Source organism: Danio rerio, chromosome 4, assembly GCF_049306965.1.
Source record: "Danio rerio strain Tuebingen ecotype United States chromosome 4, GRCz12tu, whole genome shotgun sequence".
NCBI classification, from domain to species: Eukaryota; Metazoa; Chordata; class Actinopteri; order Cypriniformes; family Danionidae; genus Danio; species Danio rerio.
The window spans coordinates 40,338,981-40,359,631 of record NC_133179.1 but is presented as its reverse complement, the minus strand read 5'-3'; the positions used below and the strand labels follow the sequence as shown (position 1 = coordinate 40,359,631).

The 20,651-nt window shown below is 37.3% G+C and overlaps 2 protein-coding genes across 9 annotated transcripts in view; both read left to right on the top strand.

Moving 5' to 3' along the window:
* LOC110439461 (uncharacterized) overlaps positions 1-20,651 on the top strand; it is a 1,085,403-nt gene that overhangs the window by 740,592 nt on the left and 324,160 nt on the right. The gene's annotated exons all lie outside the window — the stretch shown is intronic.
* LOC137491432 (uncharacterized) lies at positions 1,349-19,435 on the top strand. 8 transcript variants are annotated; one of them, XM_073947868.1, is made up of 7 exons: positions 1,349-1,484; positions 1,740-1,916; positions 2,650-2,799; positions 3,579-3,612; positions 5,000-5,164; positions 10,202-10,235; positions 17,045-19,435. In XM_073947868.1, exon 7 carries the CDS (start codon positions 17,218-17,220, stop codon positions 17,995-17,997), a length of 780 nt encoding a protein of 259 aa, XP_073803969.1. In that variant the 5' UTR covers positions 1,349-1,484; positions 1,740-1,916; positions 2,650-2,799; positions 3,579-3,612; positions 5,000-5,164; positions 10,202-10,235; positions 17,045-17,217; the 3' UTR covers positions 17,998-19,435. The 8 variants fall into 8 exon arrangements, with proteins under 8 accessions (XP_073803969.1, XP_073803970.1, XP_073803972.1 ...); XM_073947869.1 differs by lacking the exon at positions 3,579-3,612; XM_073947871.1 differs by lacking the exons at positions 1,740-1,916; positions 3,579-3,612.

Below are 20,651 nucleotides of genomic sequence, written 5' to 3'. Positions count from 1 at the left end.
TGCTCATTGATTCGACTGCATTGAGTGAGTGAGTGCATTTTCCCTCCTTCTCCTGGTTAAGAGATAAAGCTATATAAATGAATTAGTTATATTTCAGATAGTATAAATCAATTATTAGCAACAAAAGACCAATTTTATAATGATTTTAGTGTAAAAGACTTTATTTGAAGCAAAAAAGATGCTGGAGGACTGGATCAGATATATGGCACTTTACTCACACCTGATTGCCTCTGCAAATTATACATAACATTTCACAGCACCTGGAATTAACACAAATGAGTTTGAAGTTACAGATTGTCTCATCCATTTGTGATTAATGTACAAACAATTATCTTCTAAGGCCAAAAGTATGTGATCGCTTTACTGTGTTAAAAAAGGTTTTGTCACAGGGTATCTTATATATTCTTTTGTGAATGTCTATGCACATTTGTATGCACAAACACAACTGATAATCAGAGGGAAAAACATCTTTGTTACATATCAGGTGAATAAGAGGCTTTCGAGAAAGATGAGCTGCTCACACATGTTCTGTTCAACTTAAAAATGAAGGAAAGAAAAAAAAAATTGGCACAGAAACAAGTTACATTTTGATCATAAAAATTTATAGACACTTTTGGAAAGAAATAATTGACCTGTTGAGTGTGTTGACAGTTTACAGGAAGCAGTATTGAGCTGCATGTGCTTTAGGAGAAGTAAAAGACTCTAAACTCACATAAAGAACAGGTTCAGTTATAAATAAATAACTAAAACATTGCTAATATTAATATATTGACTGAACTTAACACAAATAAAACCACACTGTGAAGATTAGAAATTGTTTCTTTTAACGAATAATGATATATCACAGTATAATAGTATAAGACTTACATAACTATTATATAAGTGAATGTAGTTGTGTGTGTTGAGACATCAGTGTGATTTAAGTCTTCAATGCTCATTTGCATCTTTAAATAAAAACCAGCTTGGGAAAAAAAAAACAATTAAAATGTGTTTCAAATCAAAATACCTCAACATAGGTGTATCAGCATTAACTACAAAATGTAGCAGCCAAAATAAAAAAAGCTTCCATCAATAGTCCTATAAAACAACAGCAACAAAACAAATGATGATGGCTAAAGTCAACTTATTTTCCCAATACATCATTATTTCTCTGTAAAACTGGTTTGTAAAGCTGCTGAACTTCCCATCCCCCACTGTATGTGTCTTGAGTCTTCACTACTCCCCACTGCTCATTTGCATCTTTATACCAGAATTAATGGGGGCCAATTGAGTCTAATCCAATCACGTTCCAGATCCTGTAGCTCAACAGGGTTGTATCTATATATTCTGGGTTCCTAACAGAAACTTCATTGGCTTATTTTGCTAAGTAAAGAGAACAACGTTTGAGGACAAACTACAATTGGGATTATTACCAACAACAACCTACAAAGAAAAACCCACTGAGGTCATTTTTTCATCCCACTTCTTTATTGAAGACTGGAAAGGTAAGTTGCACATTCTGAATTTACACTCAAATAATATCTGAATGCTAACATTATAAAATGTAAAATCTAAATATGCGTGGATGCATTGTTCAACGTTGTATTACGTTCTTCAGTCATTTTTAAAAGATTTTTTACAACTATTTATTTATTTTTTGTTTGTTTGTTTATTTGGTTATAAATAATGCTTGACAGTCCACTGACAAATGGACTGTAGCCCAAATAAGCCTCCACTTATTCATGTCATTCTATATATAGGTAGGAACCTGGCAGGCAATTTTGGAGAATTTGATGTTTCCCCATTCAAACATACTAAGAGGTGGTAACATCAGTGAATGCAAGTGAATGAGTTAAAGCTATGGATGAAGAAATGCAATCGTTTAAAGAAAATGCAACCTCTTACCAACCTACCTGAAGGCAAAGATCCAGTGGGGGGTAAATCCTTTTTTTCAATTAACATAGTGATGGTCTTACAAATACAAATCAGTAAGCAAATAAAGTATAAAGTGGAAAACAAGGAAGCAATGTATCTATAAGTCATCACTAAGAGTAAGTGGAAAAAAAGTAAGAAGTTGTGTGATATAATAAAGCTGCGCCACTCCCGCGCTGTGATTCAACTGGAAGAGGTTTGTTTTGAAGCTTTTACACAGATGTAAACCAACTGATTAAAATTTCAGGTTGTTCATTTATTGCTAGTTGTACCTGCTATTGACAATATTATTTTAACCCTTTATACAACGAAGTACTATTTTACTCACAATAAGGTCTATTGTTTAAATAAGATAGGTTAAACTATATTTGTCCACAAGAGTAAATTCTTGTCTTGTGCAAAAAAGTGATACAACGTTGCTGTAAGCAGACAATAAAATAAATAAAGCAAACAAAACGTTTAAGAACATATCTGAATAAAGCAACAGTAATGGGTGTAATAAGTGTTAATGAATGTTTAATTTATTTAATAGCCTGATGTCATTCTATTCGAAGTATACATCATTATATATAAGAAATGTAGTTACGTTACTAGTTTTAATCAGCTCATTTGTGGCTAGTGTTTCTTGCTCAGACTTACCTGATTTGTTTTTGTTAATTACTCTTATATAAAGAAACTGTTAAAACAAGTGTTGAAGATAAGTTTGTTTCTGTTCATTGTTTTGTTCATTTTAAACAGGATAAAGTGACCAAACACAGAGAAAAACTCCTGCTGAAGCGACTGATCTCCACACTGTTATAAAGATGGCGTTTATTAAAGAGGAGAGTGAAGATGTGAAGGTTGAAGAAACATTTACAGTCAAACAGGAAGATCTGCAGGAACTAACAGGTTGGTTTTCATTCTCAAAGACCAACTCAGTCATTTGATCCTCATTCAGATATATTTTAATAATAAGAATACTAAATTAAATCCATCTTGCAGCCCTGAGTGTTCGCCTAGTTCTCCTAAATGCACATAAGCACTCATTGAAAGACAGGAATGAACATTGATCACTATTACCCTTTATTAATAAACTTTTTTTATGGTTTTAAAGTTGTGTGACGATCGTCATTAGAATTTTCCTTATTATTATATGAGTGACGTCTGATTGGGTTACTACTGTCAGCTGATGCAACGTTATTTAGAGCGCCTTGGATGGGTTTCTCGCGCACTCTCTCATTCATTCCTTATCACGCAGTCAGCATGCAGGTGATTCCGGGTCACTGAGAGGTCATGCTGACTGAGTGTGTGTGTGTGTGTGTTGAGAGCGCACTGCGTACTTGTTGCTTTGAGTCCGTTTTTTGTAGCTCAATATGTGTTTTCGTGCTGCGTGGTCTTGCTCTGAGGTAGTGGCAGTGTTCTTTGAAGTTGGTCACGGCATCGAAAGTGCGAGTATGTTTTTGATGCGGACGTTGAAGCGGCAACATTTATGAATGGAAGAGTTTATGATTTTGGCGGAGGTTGTATTTGCGATGCATGGTGAACGTATTATGCGCTCGGGTTTGTTTGTGGAGTGAGGCGCGGGTTTATTTTGTTTTTTGGCGCTCGAGTTGCCTATTTGTTTTGGGTTTTTTCTTTCTTTTTGTTTGAATGTTTGATCACTATCGTGATCGGGATTTGTGTTGCAGTTTTCTGGGCCCGGTAGCATCGACGGGTGATCGGGTAAGCAAATGTTTCTTCTTTGATTTATATTGTTTTGGTTAACTTGTATATGTGTATGTATGTCCAAAAGATTTAATGAGATGGTAGAGTAACCATATGAATGTGCATTGCGTTCACGATTGCTTCAACGTGCACAAATGGAAAATCTACTTTAGCGTATACGAACTGAGAGACATTTCAGAGTGCATTAATTACCCGATTACTTCAGCGTGCACAAATGGAAAATCTACTTTAGCGTTTACGAACTGAGAGACATTTCAGAGTGCATTAATTACCCGATTACTCCAGCGTGCACAAATGGAAAATCTACTTTAGCGTATACGAACTAAGAGACATTTCAAGTGCATTGAATGTGCAATTGATTCAGCGTGCACAAATGGAATATCTACTATGTGTAAAGTGTACAACTGAGTTCTATAAGTTCTTGAATGTGTGATTTGATTTGAACTTGAAATATTATGTTTGTGGGAATTTGATTAATATTGGTTGTTGTATGTTTAGAAGTGGTTTATTTGATTTATTTCTTTATGGTTGGTTGATGTATCACCCGTTGATGGTTTTGTTTGTAAAAGGTAATTAATAGGTATTGTGCCTGGGCCTGGACATTTAAGTTTGTTTGGTTTATAGATTTACTTACAATGTGTTGAAGTTAAAGTTTGTTCTTTTTGTTTTCTTCTTTATTAATTCATTGATCTGTTGCATGATTGAATATCTGATTTGGTTTTTATTAAATCATGCATCTGTTGAAACTTAAATTTTCATTTAATTGAATTATTTAAGAAACTGTAGTGGGGTCTTTCAACCCCTGGCGCCCAACCCACTTTATTAGCCAAATACCGCTACAGATTTGGCGCCCAACGTGGGCCCTGAGATATGCTAAATATTTAGTGGTTTTTGTAATTTTTGCTTAATAATGGAAGCTGACAACTTTCTTATTAATCTTCCTGATGCAGCAGAAGGTAGTTGTGAGGGCCCATCTCATAATAGTCCTGTTACTCCACAGATTGGCCGATCATTATTAGATGAGGACACTGGGATGGAACAGCCATTTATTGGGGCTCCGATCCTCTCCTCTGAAAGTCGGACAGACGATTTAGCAGTTTTAGTCCAGGCAATTGATTCTCTTAAAAGTGTATTTGTAGATACAGTAGACCGGCAGAAAAAATGGCTTCAGGACAGTACTGAACTTTGTACTCATGAAGTTCCTAAGAAAACATTAACTGTGGTTGAAAAAGCACATTCTGAATTTTTGGACGTTCTTTCTGACCGTATGAAAGAGTTTACTAAACATACAATTGAAGCTATACAGTGGAACTCGAAACAGACACACAATGAATTTAAGGCAATGTTTGATGAGGCTAACTCTTCAATGTTTTCTTCCTTTAAGAGAGCTTTGGAAGAATCTAGGGTAGGAGAAAAAACATTACAGGAAGAAGTATGCAGCTTGAGGAAGGAGCTACTTGCCATGCAAACTTCGCTTGATTCCTTTATGCAGCAGAGGATCTCACTTGACACCAAAGTAGATGAAAAGGTTCATGTTTCTGGGTCTCAGGTATGTTCAAATACATCTTCACATGTAGACTCTAGTGAGTCCATTAGTCAACCTGCTCTTTCAAATTTGTCTTGTGGGCGTATTCCGCCTATTAAAATGGTTTTTCCTACTTTTGGAGGAGTAAATGATGAGTCTGATCCTGTTATTTATTTGGAGAGATGTAATGACTTCTTAGCTCTAAGACCAATGTCAAACAGTGAGATACTTGCCACCATGCGTAGTGTTCTGCATGCCTCAGCCCGAGATTGGTGGGAGACAGTAAGATTTAAAATTAATTCTTGGGAAAGTTTTCAGAAGGCTTTTTTAGCGGTTTTCCTCCCAGAGGATTATCAGGATGTGCTCGAAGAAAAAGTGCGTAATCGACTGCAAGGGACAAATGAAAGTGTTCGAGACTTTGCTTTTTCATTTCAAGCTTTATTTAAACGCTGGAAAAAAGAAGCTACTGATACTGAAGTTTTGAAAGCTCTTTTAAAAGCGATGAATCCTTGTTATGCTAGTCAACTTCGTGGCCGTGCACAGACTGTAGAGGAACTGGTGAGATTAGGAACACAATTAGAGAGAGATTATGATCATCAAATAAAGTACAATCAGTTACAGTTACCTAAGAGTTCTTTTCTTGACCAGCATTTATCTAAAAAATCAAAAGGGGTAGAAGTAAAATCAAATTTACCTCCAGAACAAAGTTTGACTAGTTTGCTTTGTTGGCGATGTCATGAAAATCATTCCCCAGATTCTTGTTCCAAGTTTAAGGCTGTCCTGAGTGGAAAGCAAACTGGTGGACAATTTCAAGGAACTAAAGAGTTCCAACCTCAAAATCAGCAACGAGGTATGCTGTCTGCTTATGATACTCAGCGCTTTGTAAAAAAAGATGTGTCATCTGGTAGGAAGCTGGATAAGAGAGATGGTATTAAAATTCTTCGTCAGTTGGTTATCCCCATGATGGTTCGGAACTGTAGTGGTAAAGCACTTGTTGATACAGGAGCTACTTATACATTGCTCAACGTCGATTTATGGAATAAGATAAAAGAACCCAATGAGCGACTAGATGTATGGCATGAGGGACCACTTTATCTAGCTAATGGCGATGCTACTGTTCCTCTTGGCCAAAAAGTACTGGACTTCTATTTGCAGGATTTGCATTTCCAAGTTCCAACTGTAGTTCTGCCAGCTCAGAACCTTGTGTACTCAATGGTTTTGGGTTTAGATTTTATCGCACTGACGGGGTTGCAACTGAACATTAAAGATCAACTGTACAGTTTTTCAGATGATCCACAAGGTCGGGTTTTCCCTTTCCAACCGCCTATTACACCAGGGGACTCTTGGAAGTGTTGTAAACCACCTGGTAACTATAATCCATCTGCTTCTTTGTATTCTGCTATACCTCCTGTTCAGTTTGTATGTACAGCAAACGAATGTGTGGATAAGAGTGATGTGGGAGAGTCTGGTTCTGTATTGATGGAGCTTTTGCAAAGTAAAATCAAGGAGAGCAATCTTTCAGAACGTGAGTCTCATGTTCTGTTTACTCTTTTGTATGACCATCCTGACGTTTGTACTCCTAATTTGGGTAGAACCCATCTTGTCCAGCATAAGATTGCGGTTTCAACAGATGTTGTTGTAGCTCAAAAACCATACAGACTACCCATACACAAAAAGGAGATTGTAAAGGAACAAATTGATGATATGCTCAATCAAGATATCATCCAGCCATCTCATTCACCCTGGGCATCTCCTATTGTGTTAGTTCCTAAAAAAGATGGAGGGCAGAGATTTTGTGTTGATTATCGTAAACTGAATGCAGTCAGTGAAAGCGACGCATTTCCTCTTCCCACAGTGAATGAGATCTTGGAGTCCCTTTCTGGGTCAGGGATATTTAGTACTCTGGATTTAAATAGTGGATATTGGCAGGTGTCCATGCATCCAGATAGTATGGCCAAGACCGCTTTTGTCTCACCTTTTGGCCTATATGAGTTTAAGGTGTTACCTTTTGGCCTGAAAAATGCACCGGCCACGTTTCAAAGGCTTATGAATAGAGTCTTGGCTGACTATCTGGGGCAGTGTTGTTTAGTGTATCTAGATGACATAGTTGTCTATTCGGCTAACTTTCACCAACATGTCCTGGACCTCCAGAAAGTTTTGAGATGTTTGCAGAGAGCAGGACTAACTCTCAAACTTCCAAAATGTCATTTCTGTTTAACAGAGATCAAGTTTCTTGGCCATATTGTGACTACTGATGGTGTAAAGGCAGACCCTGCTAAAACAGAAGCTATTCAGAATTTTCCAGTCCCAACAAATTTAAAGGAACTCCAACGGTTTCTGGGAATGAGTGGGTGGTACCATAGGTACGTTCAAAATTTTTCAGATATTGCCGAACCACTTAATGCTCTAAAGAAGAAAGGAGTTCGTTTTCAGTGGACAGCTGAGTGCCAGGTAGCGTTTGACTGCCTCAAAAGGCATCTTTCCTCACCACCTGTACTTGGACACCCAAATCATGCCCATACATTTGTAGTTTATACTGATGCCAGTTCAACCGGCTTAGGTGCTGTTCTTGCTCAACGACCCTCCACTTTTGGTGCATCTGAGGAGGTGTTGGCGTATGCTAGCCGTACTCTGACATCAGCAGAGAAAAACTATTCTACAACTGAGCGGGAGTGTTTAGCAGTGGTTTGGGCTGTAGAACGGTGGCGGCATTATTTGGAGGGAAAATCCTTCATTGTAGTCACTGATCATGCCTCTCTTCTTTGGGTGTTCAACACTACAAAAACAAATTCCCGACTGATTCACTGGGCTTTGAGACTACAGGAGTTTGAGTTTATTCTTGAGTATCGTAAGGGGAAGCTTAATAGCGCCCCAGACGCTTTGTCTCGGATTGACGTTCCTGATTCTTGTCCAATGGTAGCTTCCTATGTTCCTAAGCAAAGTACAGAGAGTATGGTATCACTATTTCCTCTTTGTGATGAGGATATCTGGATTGCACAGCAACAAGATATAGAAATCCAAAGGATATATCAGAGCTTAGCAGAAGGAAAGCAGAGTGATGAGGGATCTGGCTCTGAGTTTGTCATTTTAGAGGATAAGGTCTATAGGAAGGTGTCTAATCCTACAAAGGGAACTCATTTTCAGATTTATGTTCCACAGACTCTCAGAGAAATTTTGTTGGAGGCATATCACTCCAATCCATTGAGTGGTCATTTTGGGCGTTATAAAACTCAAAAAAGGTTAATGCAAGTTGCCTTTTGGCCTAATATGTGGAGAGATGTATCTGACTTTGTGAAGAACTGTACTAGTTGTCAGCAGAATAAACCAGAGTGTCGTTAGCCTGCTGGAAAACTTCAGCAAACTGAAGTGAAGGAGCCTTGGGAAATGCTTGGTGTAGACCTTATGGGGCCACTGCCTCGTAGTACCCTGGGTAACACTCAATTGTTAGTTGTTGTGGACTATTACAGTCACTGGGTTGAGATGTTTCCTCTTCGCAAAGCTACTGCTGGAGTGATTGCCCAGACACTTAGGAAGGAAGTACTGACTCGATGGGGTGTTCCAAAGTTCCTACTATCTGACAGGGGACCTCAATTTACATCTGAGATTTTGAAGGATCTGTGTAGCAGATGGGGAGTGGTACAAAAATTAACAACAGCATATCATCCCCAAACTAATTTTACGGAACGTGTGAATCAGGTAATTAAAGTCATGATCTCCTCTTATGTGTTTGGTGAGCATAATCGGTGGGATCATTACTTACCAGAGTTGAGATATGCCATCAACTCTGCTGTTCAGGAGAGTACTGGATACTCCCCAGCAGAGTTATTATTGCACAGAAATCTGAGAGGACCTTTTGAACTTGTGTTAGAGCCTCACCAGACTGGTCTTAGGGTCCTTAAAGACTTGCAGGAAGTGGTAAAAAGAAATGTGCGTAGGGCTAAGGAAAAACAGAAGCGTTTGTATGATGCGAGACGAAGAGATGTGCATTTCACAAGAAATGATAGAGTTTGGATGAGAGCACATCCTCTTTCTAAGGCTTCTCAAGCATTTGCAGCTAAATTCACAGCTAGATGGATTGGGCCTTATCGAATTGTGGAAAAACTTGGTCCGGTGAACTACCGGATTGTTCGGGAGGATAATGGGGAAGATTTACGTACAGTTCATGTATGCAATTTAAAACCTGCATTTCCCTCCGCAGGGGAATTGGATCGTAGAGAGAGAGAAAGGGTCCTGAAAATTTTTGTCGAAGAGTCAGAAGATGAGGAATTTCTTGGATTTGAATAGTCCTGAGATCCAGTAATCACTTAACTGATTTCCATATTTATACATCAGATTATTTGGTGAGTAGAGTTATTGGTATGGAAAGCTGTTGAGTGTCCTTTTATTGCTGCATATTTTTTAGGTCTTAAAAAACCCCTAAAGATTTCTTGTAAGTAACTTATAGATCACAACCTCTTTAAGTTTGACTGATCTTTTTCCATGGGGGGGAGAGTGTGACGATCGTCATTAGAATTTTCCTTATTATTATATGAGTGACGTCTGATTGGGTTACTACTGTCAGCTGATGCAACGTTATTTAGAGCGCCTTGGATGGGTTTCTCGCGCACTCTCTCATTCATTCCTTATCACGCAGTCAGCATGCAGGTGATTCCGGGTCACTGAGAGGTCATGCTGACTGAGTGTGTGTGTGTGTGTTGAGAGCGCACTGCGTACTTGTTGCTTTGAGTCCGTTTTTTGTAGCTCAATATGTGTTTTCGTGCTGCGTGGTCTTGCTCTGAGGTAGTGGCAGTGTTCTTTGAAGTTGGTCACGGCATCGAAAGTGCGAGTATGTTTTTGATGCGGACGTTGAAGCGGCAACATTTATGAATGGAAGAGTTTATGATTTTGGCGGAGGTTGTATTTGCGATGCATGGTGAACGTATTATGCGCTCGGGTTTGTTTGTGGAGTGAGGCGCGGGTTTATTTTGTTTTTTGGCGCTCGAGTTGCCTATTTGTTTTGGGTTTTTTCTTTCTTTTTGTTTGAATGTTTGATCACTATCGTGATCGGGATTTGTGTTGCAGTTTTCTGGGCCCAGTAGCATCGACGGGTGATCGGGTAAGCAAATGTTTCTTCTTTGATTTATATTGTTTTGGTTAACTTGTATATGTGTATGTATGTCCAAAAGATTTAATGAGATGGTAGAGTAACCATATGAATGTGCATTGCGTTCACGATTGCTTCAACGTGCACAAATGGAAAATATACTTTAGCGTATACGAACTGAGAGACATTTCAGAGTGCATTAATTACCCGATTACTTCAGCGTGCACAAATGGAAAATCTACTTTAGCGTTTACGAACTGAGAGACATTTCAGAGTGCATTAATTACCCGATTACTCCAGCGTGCACAAATGGAAAATCTACTTTAGCGTATACGAACTAAGAGACATTTCAAGTGCATTGAATGTGCAATTGATTCAGCGTGCACAAATGGAATATCTACTATGTGTAAAGTGTACAACTGAGTTCTATAAGTTCTTGAATGTGTGATTTGATTTGAACTTGAAATATTATGTTTGTGGGAATTTGATTAATATTGGTTGTTGTATGTTTAGAAGTGGTTTATTTGATTTATTTCTTTATGGTTGGTTGATGTATCACCCGTTGATGGTTTTGTTTGTAAAAGGTAATTAATAGGTATTGTGCCTGGGCCTGGACATTTAAGTTTGTTTGGTTTATAGATTTACTTACAATGTGTTGAAGTTAAAGTTTGTTCTTTTTGTTTTCTTCTTTATTAATTCATTGATCTGTTGCATGATTGAATATCTGATTTGGTTTTTATTAAATCATGCATCTGTTGAAACTTAAATTTTCATTTAATTGAATTATTTAAGAAACTGTAGTGGGGTCTTTCAACCCCTGGCGCCCAACCCACTTTATTAGCCAAATACCGCTACAGTTGTTTCTAGTAGTTGTTACTAGTTCTCACAGATAGTAACTGAGTTAGAATGACATCATAATTATATTAACTAATTGCCAGGGCATTTCCCTATTTAAAACCTGCTGGGTCTTAAAATGTCTTAAATTTCAAAATCTAAAATTTTAGGCCTTAAAAAGTATTAAATTTACTGAAATGTTGTGAGGTCTTAAATCTTTTTTTAAACAAGTCTTTATTTTTCTTTGTTCATGTTTTGTTACCCAATCTGGCCAAAACCCATACAATCACCAACAATTTATCTCAATAAAACTTTAAACTTTTTATTCAAAAAGGTCATTTTAACTCTATTTATCATAATGCTTTAATTATTTTCCTTACAATAACATTTGTTTAAACGTGCTCCATGTGTTTACTGCTGAGGACATCGACCTGGACAGATTGTTGTGCATAGATTTAGTTTATTATAGTTTTTAAAAAAATTTGTTCATTTGTTTTTTACTTTAAAGAAAGTTTATTTTGGAAAAAAGTGTGTGGATACAAGTAGAGCTCTCTTGTTTTTACACAATATTTAAGATCTTTTGCTAAGAAAACTCTAAAATAATTTAATATTATTATTCCATTATTATTTTATTATTAAATGTGCTAAATTATAATATTTTTTGATAGGACAAATAAAAATCTTTTTCATCTGGGGCATTTGAAAAATTCCTTAGTCTAAAATTTCATTCATAATGGTCTTAAAAATGTCTTAAAACATCTTAAATTAAACTTGGTGAAACCTGCAGAAACCCTGATTTAAAATATGTCAGAAAACGTGGATTCCCCTAATTTAAAATATGCTGAATGAAATGGAGACTAAAATAATTAATTATTATAAAACATTGTACAGTATTCTAAACTATATGATGTTGTTGTGGGATGACATGAGACAAAACGAACAAATTACAGTGGAACAATAAACGTTTAGCATTACATTGACTACAACTGGCCAATAAACTAGTGTAAAAATATCTTTTGCTGCTTAAGAAATGAAGAAAATCAGCATGCTGATGATGTGCAAACATTTGAGTGTGAAGTTCATCAGTATTAACCATATTCTTCATATACCAGCAGGCGGCACCATTGGAATCTTTTTGCTTGAGATTTTTTTTTTAAGAATTAATTTTTAGATCTTAAAAGTGTTATGCTGCTTAGGCATGGGACGATACCCCTTTTCAAGGTATACCACCTCAACGTTTTTCAAATGTCTCATGGCTTCAAACGTCACCACCTGTTCATTGTGTGTCGGCATCATCCTCTGAGGAAAAAGTCATTTATTAAATAGAGAAAAGTTTTATATAGCTTCTTCTACCGCAGTAAATTCTGTTTTTACTGTTGATATTTGGCGTCAGTTAATTAGGAAGTGACGATTTTGTTCTCTTTGACTCATTGGATGGAAACGCTGCTTTATTTGCTTATCTTTAATGCGATTTTCTAGTTTTGCAAATAAATTTAATTTGCATTTAGGATGGAAACACAGCTATTGCTTACATTTCAGTCACACAAAGAACAAAGTCACTTACGAGAATGGAATCCGGTTATAATCTCCACACTCTTGGTTCTCCCCTTCGGTTGTGTCGTCTCTTCCATCTTGAAGTCCCTCCAATATCTTCTTTTACTAAGGATTATACTTGCCATACTTAATATACACTTGCTATATTCAGGCTTATTACTCCCAACACTCTTATTAACTTCCAATTAACCAATTATTAAAATTTGCACATCTTATACTCTTTATCAGTGTAGGTACTTTTTTTCCAATAAAACTAGAATTAAAATAAGAGTTACAATAAAAAATGGTAACAGAAAAAAAATATTTATGCGTAAAGAAGAAATTGAAACATGAAAAATTGAACTCACGTCATTGGGTAAAAATTATTAGTTCTAATCTGATAAAAGAATTGAAACAGAATAAAGAGAGTTTAAGAAAACAGATTTTCTTTCACATGTAACCATGTGAAGAGGATTAATGATGAAGTCAAAATTCAGCTGAAAGGAAATAATAAGAATATTGAGTGATTTTTAGTCAGCTTATAAAAGTATATCAAGATTGTATGTGCAACTACTTGAACCGAAATTACGTAGAACTAATTAGTAGCCAAAAGAAAATCATAAAAATGATTAGAACAAACTAAGTAATAAATAGTTGAGAAAATGAATTATCAAAAATAGTGTCAAATTCAAAAACTGATTGATTGTTAATGAAATACTTAAACGGAGGATTATAAAATTAGCCAGTGTAGTGAAGAGGTTTTATTTTGTTGAGCAATTAAGAGAAACACCAAGACAAGGTGATATGCAATCCATGTTAGACATTTTATTTAAGCTAAATTTTAATTGAGTTATAAACATAGATGTGACTAATTTAATTTGAATACAATTTTACAAGAAAGCAACAAATAAAAGATTGTGTTTAGTTTATGATTTAGAAGCAATTAAGGAGAAGAGATTTTAAAGCTGAGGTTAATAGTGTATGCAGAAATATGGGTATACTGATAATAAAAAGTAAAGATTGTTGTTCTTTAGTGAATAATAAGCTTAAATTCACAGACCTTCGACAGGGACATGTACTGTAACTAGATTCATGGGATTATTACTCTTCTAAAAACTATTTTTAGCACTGCTTACATTCTTATTATTCAAATATTTTTATTTTGTTTTTTAAAAGTCTTAAATTTTTCCACAACACACGTATTGACCAAAAAATTAACATGGTACAAAGATACAGAAATACTCACACTACATAAAGAAAAAGGGAGAAAGAGAAAAATAAAAAAAGTCAAATAAGTCAAATAAATAAATAAAACAGATAAAACAAATTAAAAAAAATTAGGGATAAACTCACACGTAGGATATAATAACCCCTGAGTGTTCAATGTGGGATAGGAAAGGCTGCCAAACCTCATAAAACTTTTTAACAGAGCCTCAGATGGTGTACTTAAGGTCCTTGAGTTAAAGATGTGAAAATTCTAATATCCCATGTTTGTGGGATGGCAGGTTTGTTTTTTTTCCACCTGAGAAGAATCAGGCATCTGGCCAATAAAGAAGAATAGGCAGGGATTTCTGTGATAAGGCTGACAGGTACATTTTATCGGGCACTGTACCAAAAATTGAGGTCAAAGTATTAGGATCCATATCTTTATTATATATAGATGAAAATAATCTAAAAATATTGGTCCAAAACATTATTGTATTCTAGGGCATCCCCGGAACATATGACTCAGATCTGCTGGCTCTAAACCACATCTGGGGCAAGATGAATCTGACCCTGGATACATTTTTGCCAGCTTGCTCCTAGATAGGGGAAGCATATGAAGCACCTTAAACTGAAGAAGACCATGTCTAATACATACAGAAGATGAGTGGACCAGTGCTATGGCATATTGCCATGCTGTATCTGATATTTCTAGTCCTAGTTCATCTTCCCATTTTTGCTTTATACAATTTAGGGGAGGCAGTTCTTTAGACCACTTCATATAACATGGACATCATACCCCTTTGATATGGGTTTATATTTACCAATTCATCTATCCAGCATGCTTCTGGTTGGTTCGGTGAAGGAGAGAAGTGTTTTTAATGAAACTACGGACCTGACGGTACCTAAAATATTTGACTGGGGAATCTCAATGTCTGTTAACTGTTGAAATGAGATAAATATGCCATCTTTAAACAGGTCCTTAACACAGATAACTCCCTTCCTAAAGCATAATTGGAATGCTGAAACTGTAAGAGAGGAAGAGAATAATGGATTTAACAAAATTGAGGCAATGCTTGTTTATTATTAAAGTGAAGTCTGAATTGTGACCATATTCTGAGTGATCCATTAATAACTGGGTCATTTGTAGAATATTGTTTACTGTGTTGTGTCCGGTAGTGGAAATACGTTAGATCTTTACTGAAACATGGCACTAGAACGTTTTAAACAAAGCAAAAAAGATTTATTATTCTTTAGTGGCTTTACAGCAGCATGATACTGTCTCACACTCCATTATCTCTCTAGATCACTGCACCTCCTATAACCCAGCAGCGCCCCCTGTATACAATCAATCACAGGCATATGTACACAACACACACAATTACAGCTGAACTGCAACAACAGTAGCATTCAGCAATTTGAACAAAATAATACACTTTCTCTTTTTTTCATTAATTCTTATTTTTGGTGAACAAACACCACAAATTGGAATGAAAGCACAAAGTAGTGAGCATAATGACACTGGATTAGAAGTGTGCTGTTCCATCAGTAACCAAAGTGGGCCCTCATCATTACAGATGTTGGAAAACCAGAATAGTGTTTCTATAGTCAGTTTGTGTAAATTGGCTGTGCAATAATAGGGTATATGCCGAAGCATGCTAATTTTAATTTGCCAGAAACCTGGGTTAAATGCTTCCGGTGAACTGTATGTCAATGCAAAAATCTGCACGTTTAAGGTCTGTTTTCTTTAGAAATCAGCAATCTCCACTGCCCGAGTGATATCCGATATAAAGTGGGTCTCAGATTGTACAAGAAGCACTGCATTACATTACGTTTTTCCCTGCCATGTCTTTATAATATGAGCATTTATTTTACCCCAGTAAATTCAATTGAGCTTCTGCGCTAGCCTGCCAATTCTGACCGGCCGGCCACCCCTGCTCTACTCGTTTTACACTGCAACCGTTCAGTCAACTTTTTTTTCTCAAGCACACCACATAATGCTGCCCTCTTCAACTCTTCTCCACTTCCTTTATACTCTCACTAATTTCCTTTTTGCCGTCCCATGGGTGAAGACCAATTAAACAATGTTGATTGTTGTTGTAAACTTCTAAGAGCCCAAAAAGCTGGGGGGTACTTTCGGTTGTCTTCAAAGCAAAATACTTTTAATAAGAAGAACCCAGCATGGTTGTGGCATCATCGAAAGCAAACTCTAAACTGCACAGCAAACACTACATTTATACATTTTACAGCATGTAGGTTGGGTCAGATGCAAATGAAGTGTTAAACTGCTTTTTCAGTCCTGGTCTCATCATGTTCTGGAGACAGAAACCACCTAACCAGTTGACCGAAAAGAGAAAACAAGTTACACAGCCGTGCTGTGAATCTGACACTTTGCATTACTTTTAAATATAAATTTAAATTACCACACTGTCGTCACAGGAAATACCAACTATCATAAATGCATGATTATAAGCTGTCATGGCTTTGCAATTAAAACAATATTTTTATAATAGAGGCCAATGGAGAAAAAACAGACATGAATATAACAAAAAGGGAGTAAATTTGCCCAGTGTATTGAGTCAAAATAAGATGTTCCCAAATATCAGTTAATGTGCTGAAACAGAGAAGGTTTTGGCCAAACTAAGCCTCAAAATCACCCCAGAATTGATGATAAAGACCCAACAGCACACAATGTGAACGCTGCACATTCTAGCCTTTATGCAGATTCTGTACAGGTGTGTCTCATGTCTGTGAGGAGGCAAATATTCAGCTGTTTGTTTAGCTTTTAACTCAGAACTTTTTTTCTGATGCATTTACCAGTCAGGTACAGAATAAACAAGTATTTCCTGTCTGCTTTACAAATTTTAGAAAAAAAAATTCTTATTATGAATATATACAGATAAATATAGGCCATTTACATCTTTCAAATCTGTGTCTGATCAATATGACCAAAATGACTTTTATGATCAATTATGTAAGGAACTCTGAAAACTGGGCTGACACGGTTTCAATTTACTATAACTTCTATGTTAAGTGTCTTTGACACAATATACATTGTAAAAGCACTAGATAAATAAAGATTAATTGAATCTGCTAAATCTGTACAGGTTAATGGACCAAACATAAAATGATCTGATTTATTTTACATTTAATGTGCATCAAAATTGCAGTGTGTGTAGCCAATGTTTCCAGTGTCTTTTCACTTTTCAGCTTTTGATGAGTTTTTAAGACTTAATGTTTGTTTTTTTCAGACCTAATTAAAGAGAACGAGGGGAGTAAAGAGGAGCAACATCTTGTCAAAATTGAGGAAAAAACTAATTTACAGACTGATGTTATTTTGAAAAGGAGAGACAAGAATCGTTTCACCTGCACCTGCCCTCAGTGTGGAAAGAGTTTGGCAAGCAAAAGCAAACTTAAGATTCACATGATGATCCACACTGGAGAGAAACCATTCACATGCACTCAGTGTGGGAAGAGTTTCAACCAATCATCATCCTTTAATCAACACATGAGGATCCACACTGGAGAGAAACCATTCACATGCACTCAGTGTGGGAAGAGTTTTAACTGCTCATCACACCTTAATGACCACATGATGATCCACACTGGAGAGAAACCATTCGCATGCACTCAGTGTGGAAAGAGTTTTCGCCAATCATCATCCCTTAATCAACACACTAGGATTCACACTGGAGAGAGACCATTCACATGCACTCAGTGTGGGAGGAGTTTTAAATGCTCATCACACCTTAATAAACACACGATGATCCACACTGGAGAGAAACCATTTACATGCACTCAGTGTGGGAAGAGTTTCCGCCAATCATCATCCTTTAATAAACACATGAGGATCCACACTGGAGAGAAACCTTTCACATGCACTCAGTGTGGGAAGAGTTTTAACTGCTCATCACAAATTAATGAACACATGAGGATCCACACTGGAAAGAAACCATTCACATGCACTCAGTGTGGGAAGAGTTTCAGTCAGTCATCATACCTTAATAGACACACAAGGATCCACACTGGAGAGAAGCCATTCACATGTACACTGTGTGGGAAGAGTTTTAACCGCTCATCAAACCTTAATAAACACATGAGGATCCACACTGGAAAGAAACCATTCACATGCACTCAGTGTGGGAAGAGTTTCTGCCAAACATCATCCCTTAATAAACACATGAGGATCCACACTGGAGAGTAACCATTCACGTGCACTCAGTGTGGGAAGAGTTGCAGCGAATCAACATCCCTTAATCTACCCATGATGCACCACACTGGAGAGAAACCATTCACTTGCACTTAAGCCGTGGTCACACTGGACTTTTCTCTCCATAGACTTCCATCAAGTGTGCCGCAAGCCTGCGTTTGTGTGAAGGTCTTGGCCGTTAGATCGCCCCCTGGGGGCTGGCTGCAGTACAAGTCAAAAAGCCCGCCTCCTCCGTGTCAATGACTCGAGACTTGAGCCCAAATAAAAAAATGAATTACTCTTGCAAAAAAATTTCCTGAAAGATGGTTCTGGTCGATTAAGGCACTGGTTATTGTGCTGAAATAGGTGCAGATCTTCATTTTTGTAAACAGTTTGTTTTTAGCAGTAATTTAATGCTGGGCGTGTCATCGTGATTGACAGCTGTGATTGACAGCTTCTCAAAGCAGACCGTCTAAGCTTCGGCAGGAGACTGAAGTGTTATTATTCGATTTCTGTGTTATTTTACCATGCCAAAATGAGTTCAGCAGTAAACTATAGTTTCTGACATACATAATCCTGGTGGAACACTGTTTATTAGCTAAGGTCAGGGCTTTTTTTCGGGCTTTATTAGTTTGCTTAAACACGCCTAGCCACCCAGATAGCAAAATACACTCGGGCCAGTTCCGGCTAGATTCTCGCCTGCCGGAGACTTACCCCTCAGACTGACTACTTCTGCTGGACCTACTCCGGATGCCTGGACTCGCTGCCCGATTCCAGCCCGAGTCAATCGAGCCAGATGCGGCGGCTGAGCGAGCCGGCGCTGCTGCATGCAAGCCGGAATCAGCCCGCGACGCCGCGAGTAGGTTATGCGCTGCGGCCCGGAGCTGGCGCGATTGAATTTTCATTATATAAAACCCTCACCTTTGTTAACGTTATTACATCCATTTGTTTTGATATGACAGCAAATGCAGGCTACTATGTAAACGCAAAGTGTATCACTGAGTTTAACCTTTGAATAAAGATGCAAACAGCATACATCACAAATATTTAAATAAAGGACAAAATAAAAACCTGTATTGATTGCACAAGTATTAAATAATAATACAATTGAATACATTTTGTAGTGCACAAGAATTAAGATATATAAAAATGACAATAAAACTGCACAAAAAAATAAACTAATAATAAACAAATAAATAAACAATTCAAGCGAAAATCAATATACAATATACTAGCGATGTTGCAGCACATTGTATTAATAGTGCAAAGTTTTTTTTGCACAAACTGACAAATTGCAGGGTTGGGATGTGTAAATATCCTGTTGATATTTGGAAATCTTGCTGTATTTATCTTCTAAACGCACAATTGTTCCCGCATGGTAAATCGTTATGGTGTGTAGGCTATATTTTGGGTTCTGTTGATGGCTAATTAAAAATAAAAACCTTTCTAAAAATGTACGTGTTGTTTATATGTTATTGTTCAAATTTTATAGAATATACATATTTTAGAGAATATATTATTTGTTCTGATATTTAGGCTTGAGTGTATAAAAGATCATTTATTTCTGCAGTCCAGCATGTATTGCTTTTATTAAAGTATAACAGCTTAAAATAACACTGTTTTTAAACCGTATATTATTCTGTGTTTTTAAATGTAAGTGCTTCTGTTTACATCAGCGAGCCTTTGTTATAGTGCAGATCAGGAGGTGTCAAGTGAGAAGTTCGGGGGGCGTGGTTCATTTTACATAAAGCGTTTGGTTGGAAGCTCGACTCCGACTCATTATCGCGGCTCCTCCTCTGGCTCCATCAGACAGTCCTTCTGCGCATGTCAAGGCTCCAATTTCAGCAGTCTTTTGCGACAGTTTGTGCCCGTCAAGCAGGCGTTTTGCCCTCAAGGCGTTCAATGGGAAAAGGGGCTGTCGAGTCGTCCATATTTTTTACAGTCATTGACTTCCATTCATACACATGCAAATACATTAGAACGGAAACGCAAGTTTATGCGTAAAGTTTCGCAGTTCACTGCCTTGCTAAGTTTAAGCTTGGTGAACTTTGACCTTTGAATTTACATCACTTGACTGTGTGAGACCCACACTGGAGAGTAACCATTCACATGCACTCTGTGTGGGAAGAGTTTCAATCAATCAGCAAACCTTAATGAACACGTAAATGTGTCACATTTGCCGTAAACACAATGATGGCGGCTGAGAGAAGAACAGTTTCATAAACATCTGGCAAACAGCACCTCTGCTGCTTAAAATCTCTTTGCAAGTGATTGTACAGGTGTGGATACAACTGTACTCCACTCTCCAGTGTATTCATGTAGCTAGTGTTGTTTTAGATGAGGTTCTCTGTCTGACAAGACCCCTGCGGGGGTCGGCGCCCGGGGAACAGGGCTAGTTGGCCGACTCTGGGAAAAAGGGGATTTTGACGGTGAATATTGCTGTTAGAGGGTGACGGGACAAGTTAGGTGCTCAAGGAACGGCTCAGCGGAGCGACTGCTGTTGCAGTGGTGCAGTGGTAGTCAGCGTTGGAGCGCTATGAATGCTAAATATTGTCAGTAGTGATCTGTAGAGATGAAGTAAAAGAGGGGCTCAGCTAGAGTGCCACTGCAGCGGTGCTATTGGTGAATGTAACTTGGTGGGGAGTCTCTGCTGTTGCAAAGGTGCAGTG

Coding starts and splice junctions, on each gene's coding strand:
- LOC137491432 (XM_073947865.1), top strand. CDS start 2,715: ATGGCGTTTATTAAAGAGGAGAGTGAAGATGTGAAGGTTGAAGAAACA. Junction 2,800..17,044: donor AGATCTGCAGGAACTAACAG/GTTGGTTTTCAT, acceptor TGTTTTTTTCAG/ACCTAATTAAAGAGAACGAG.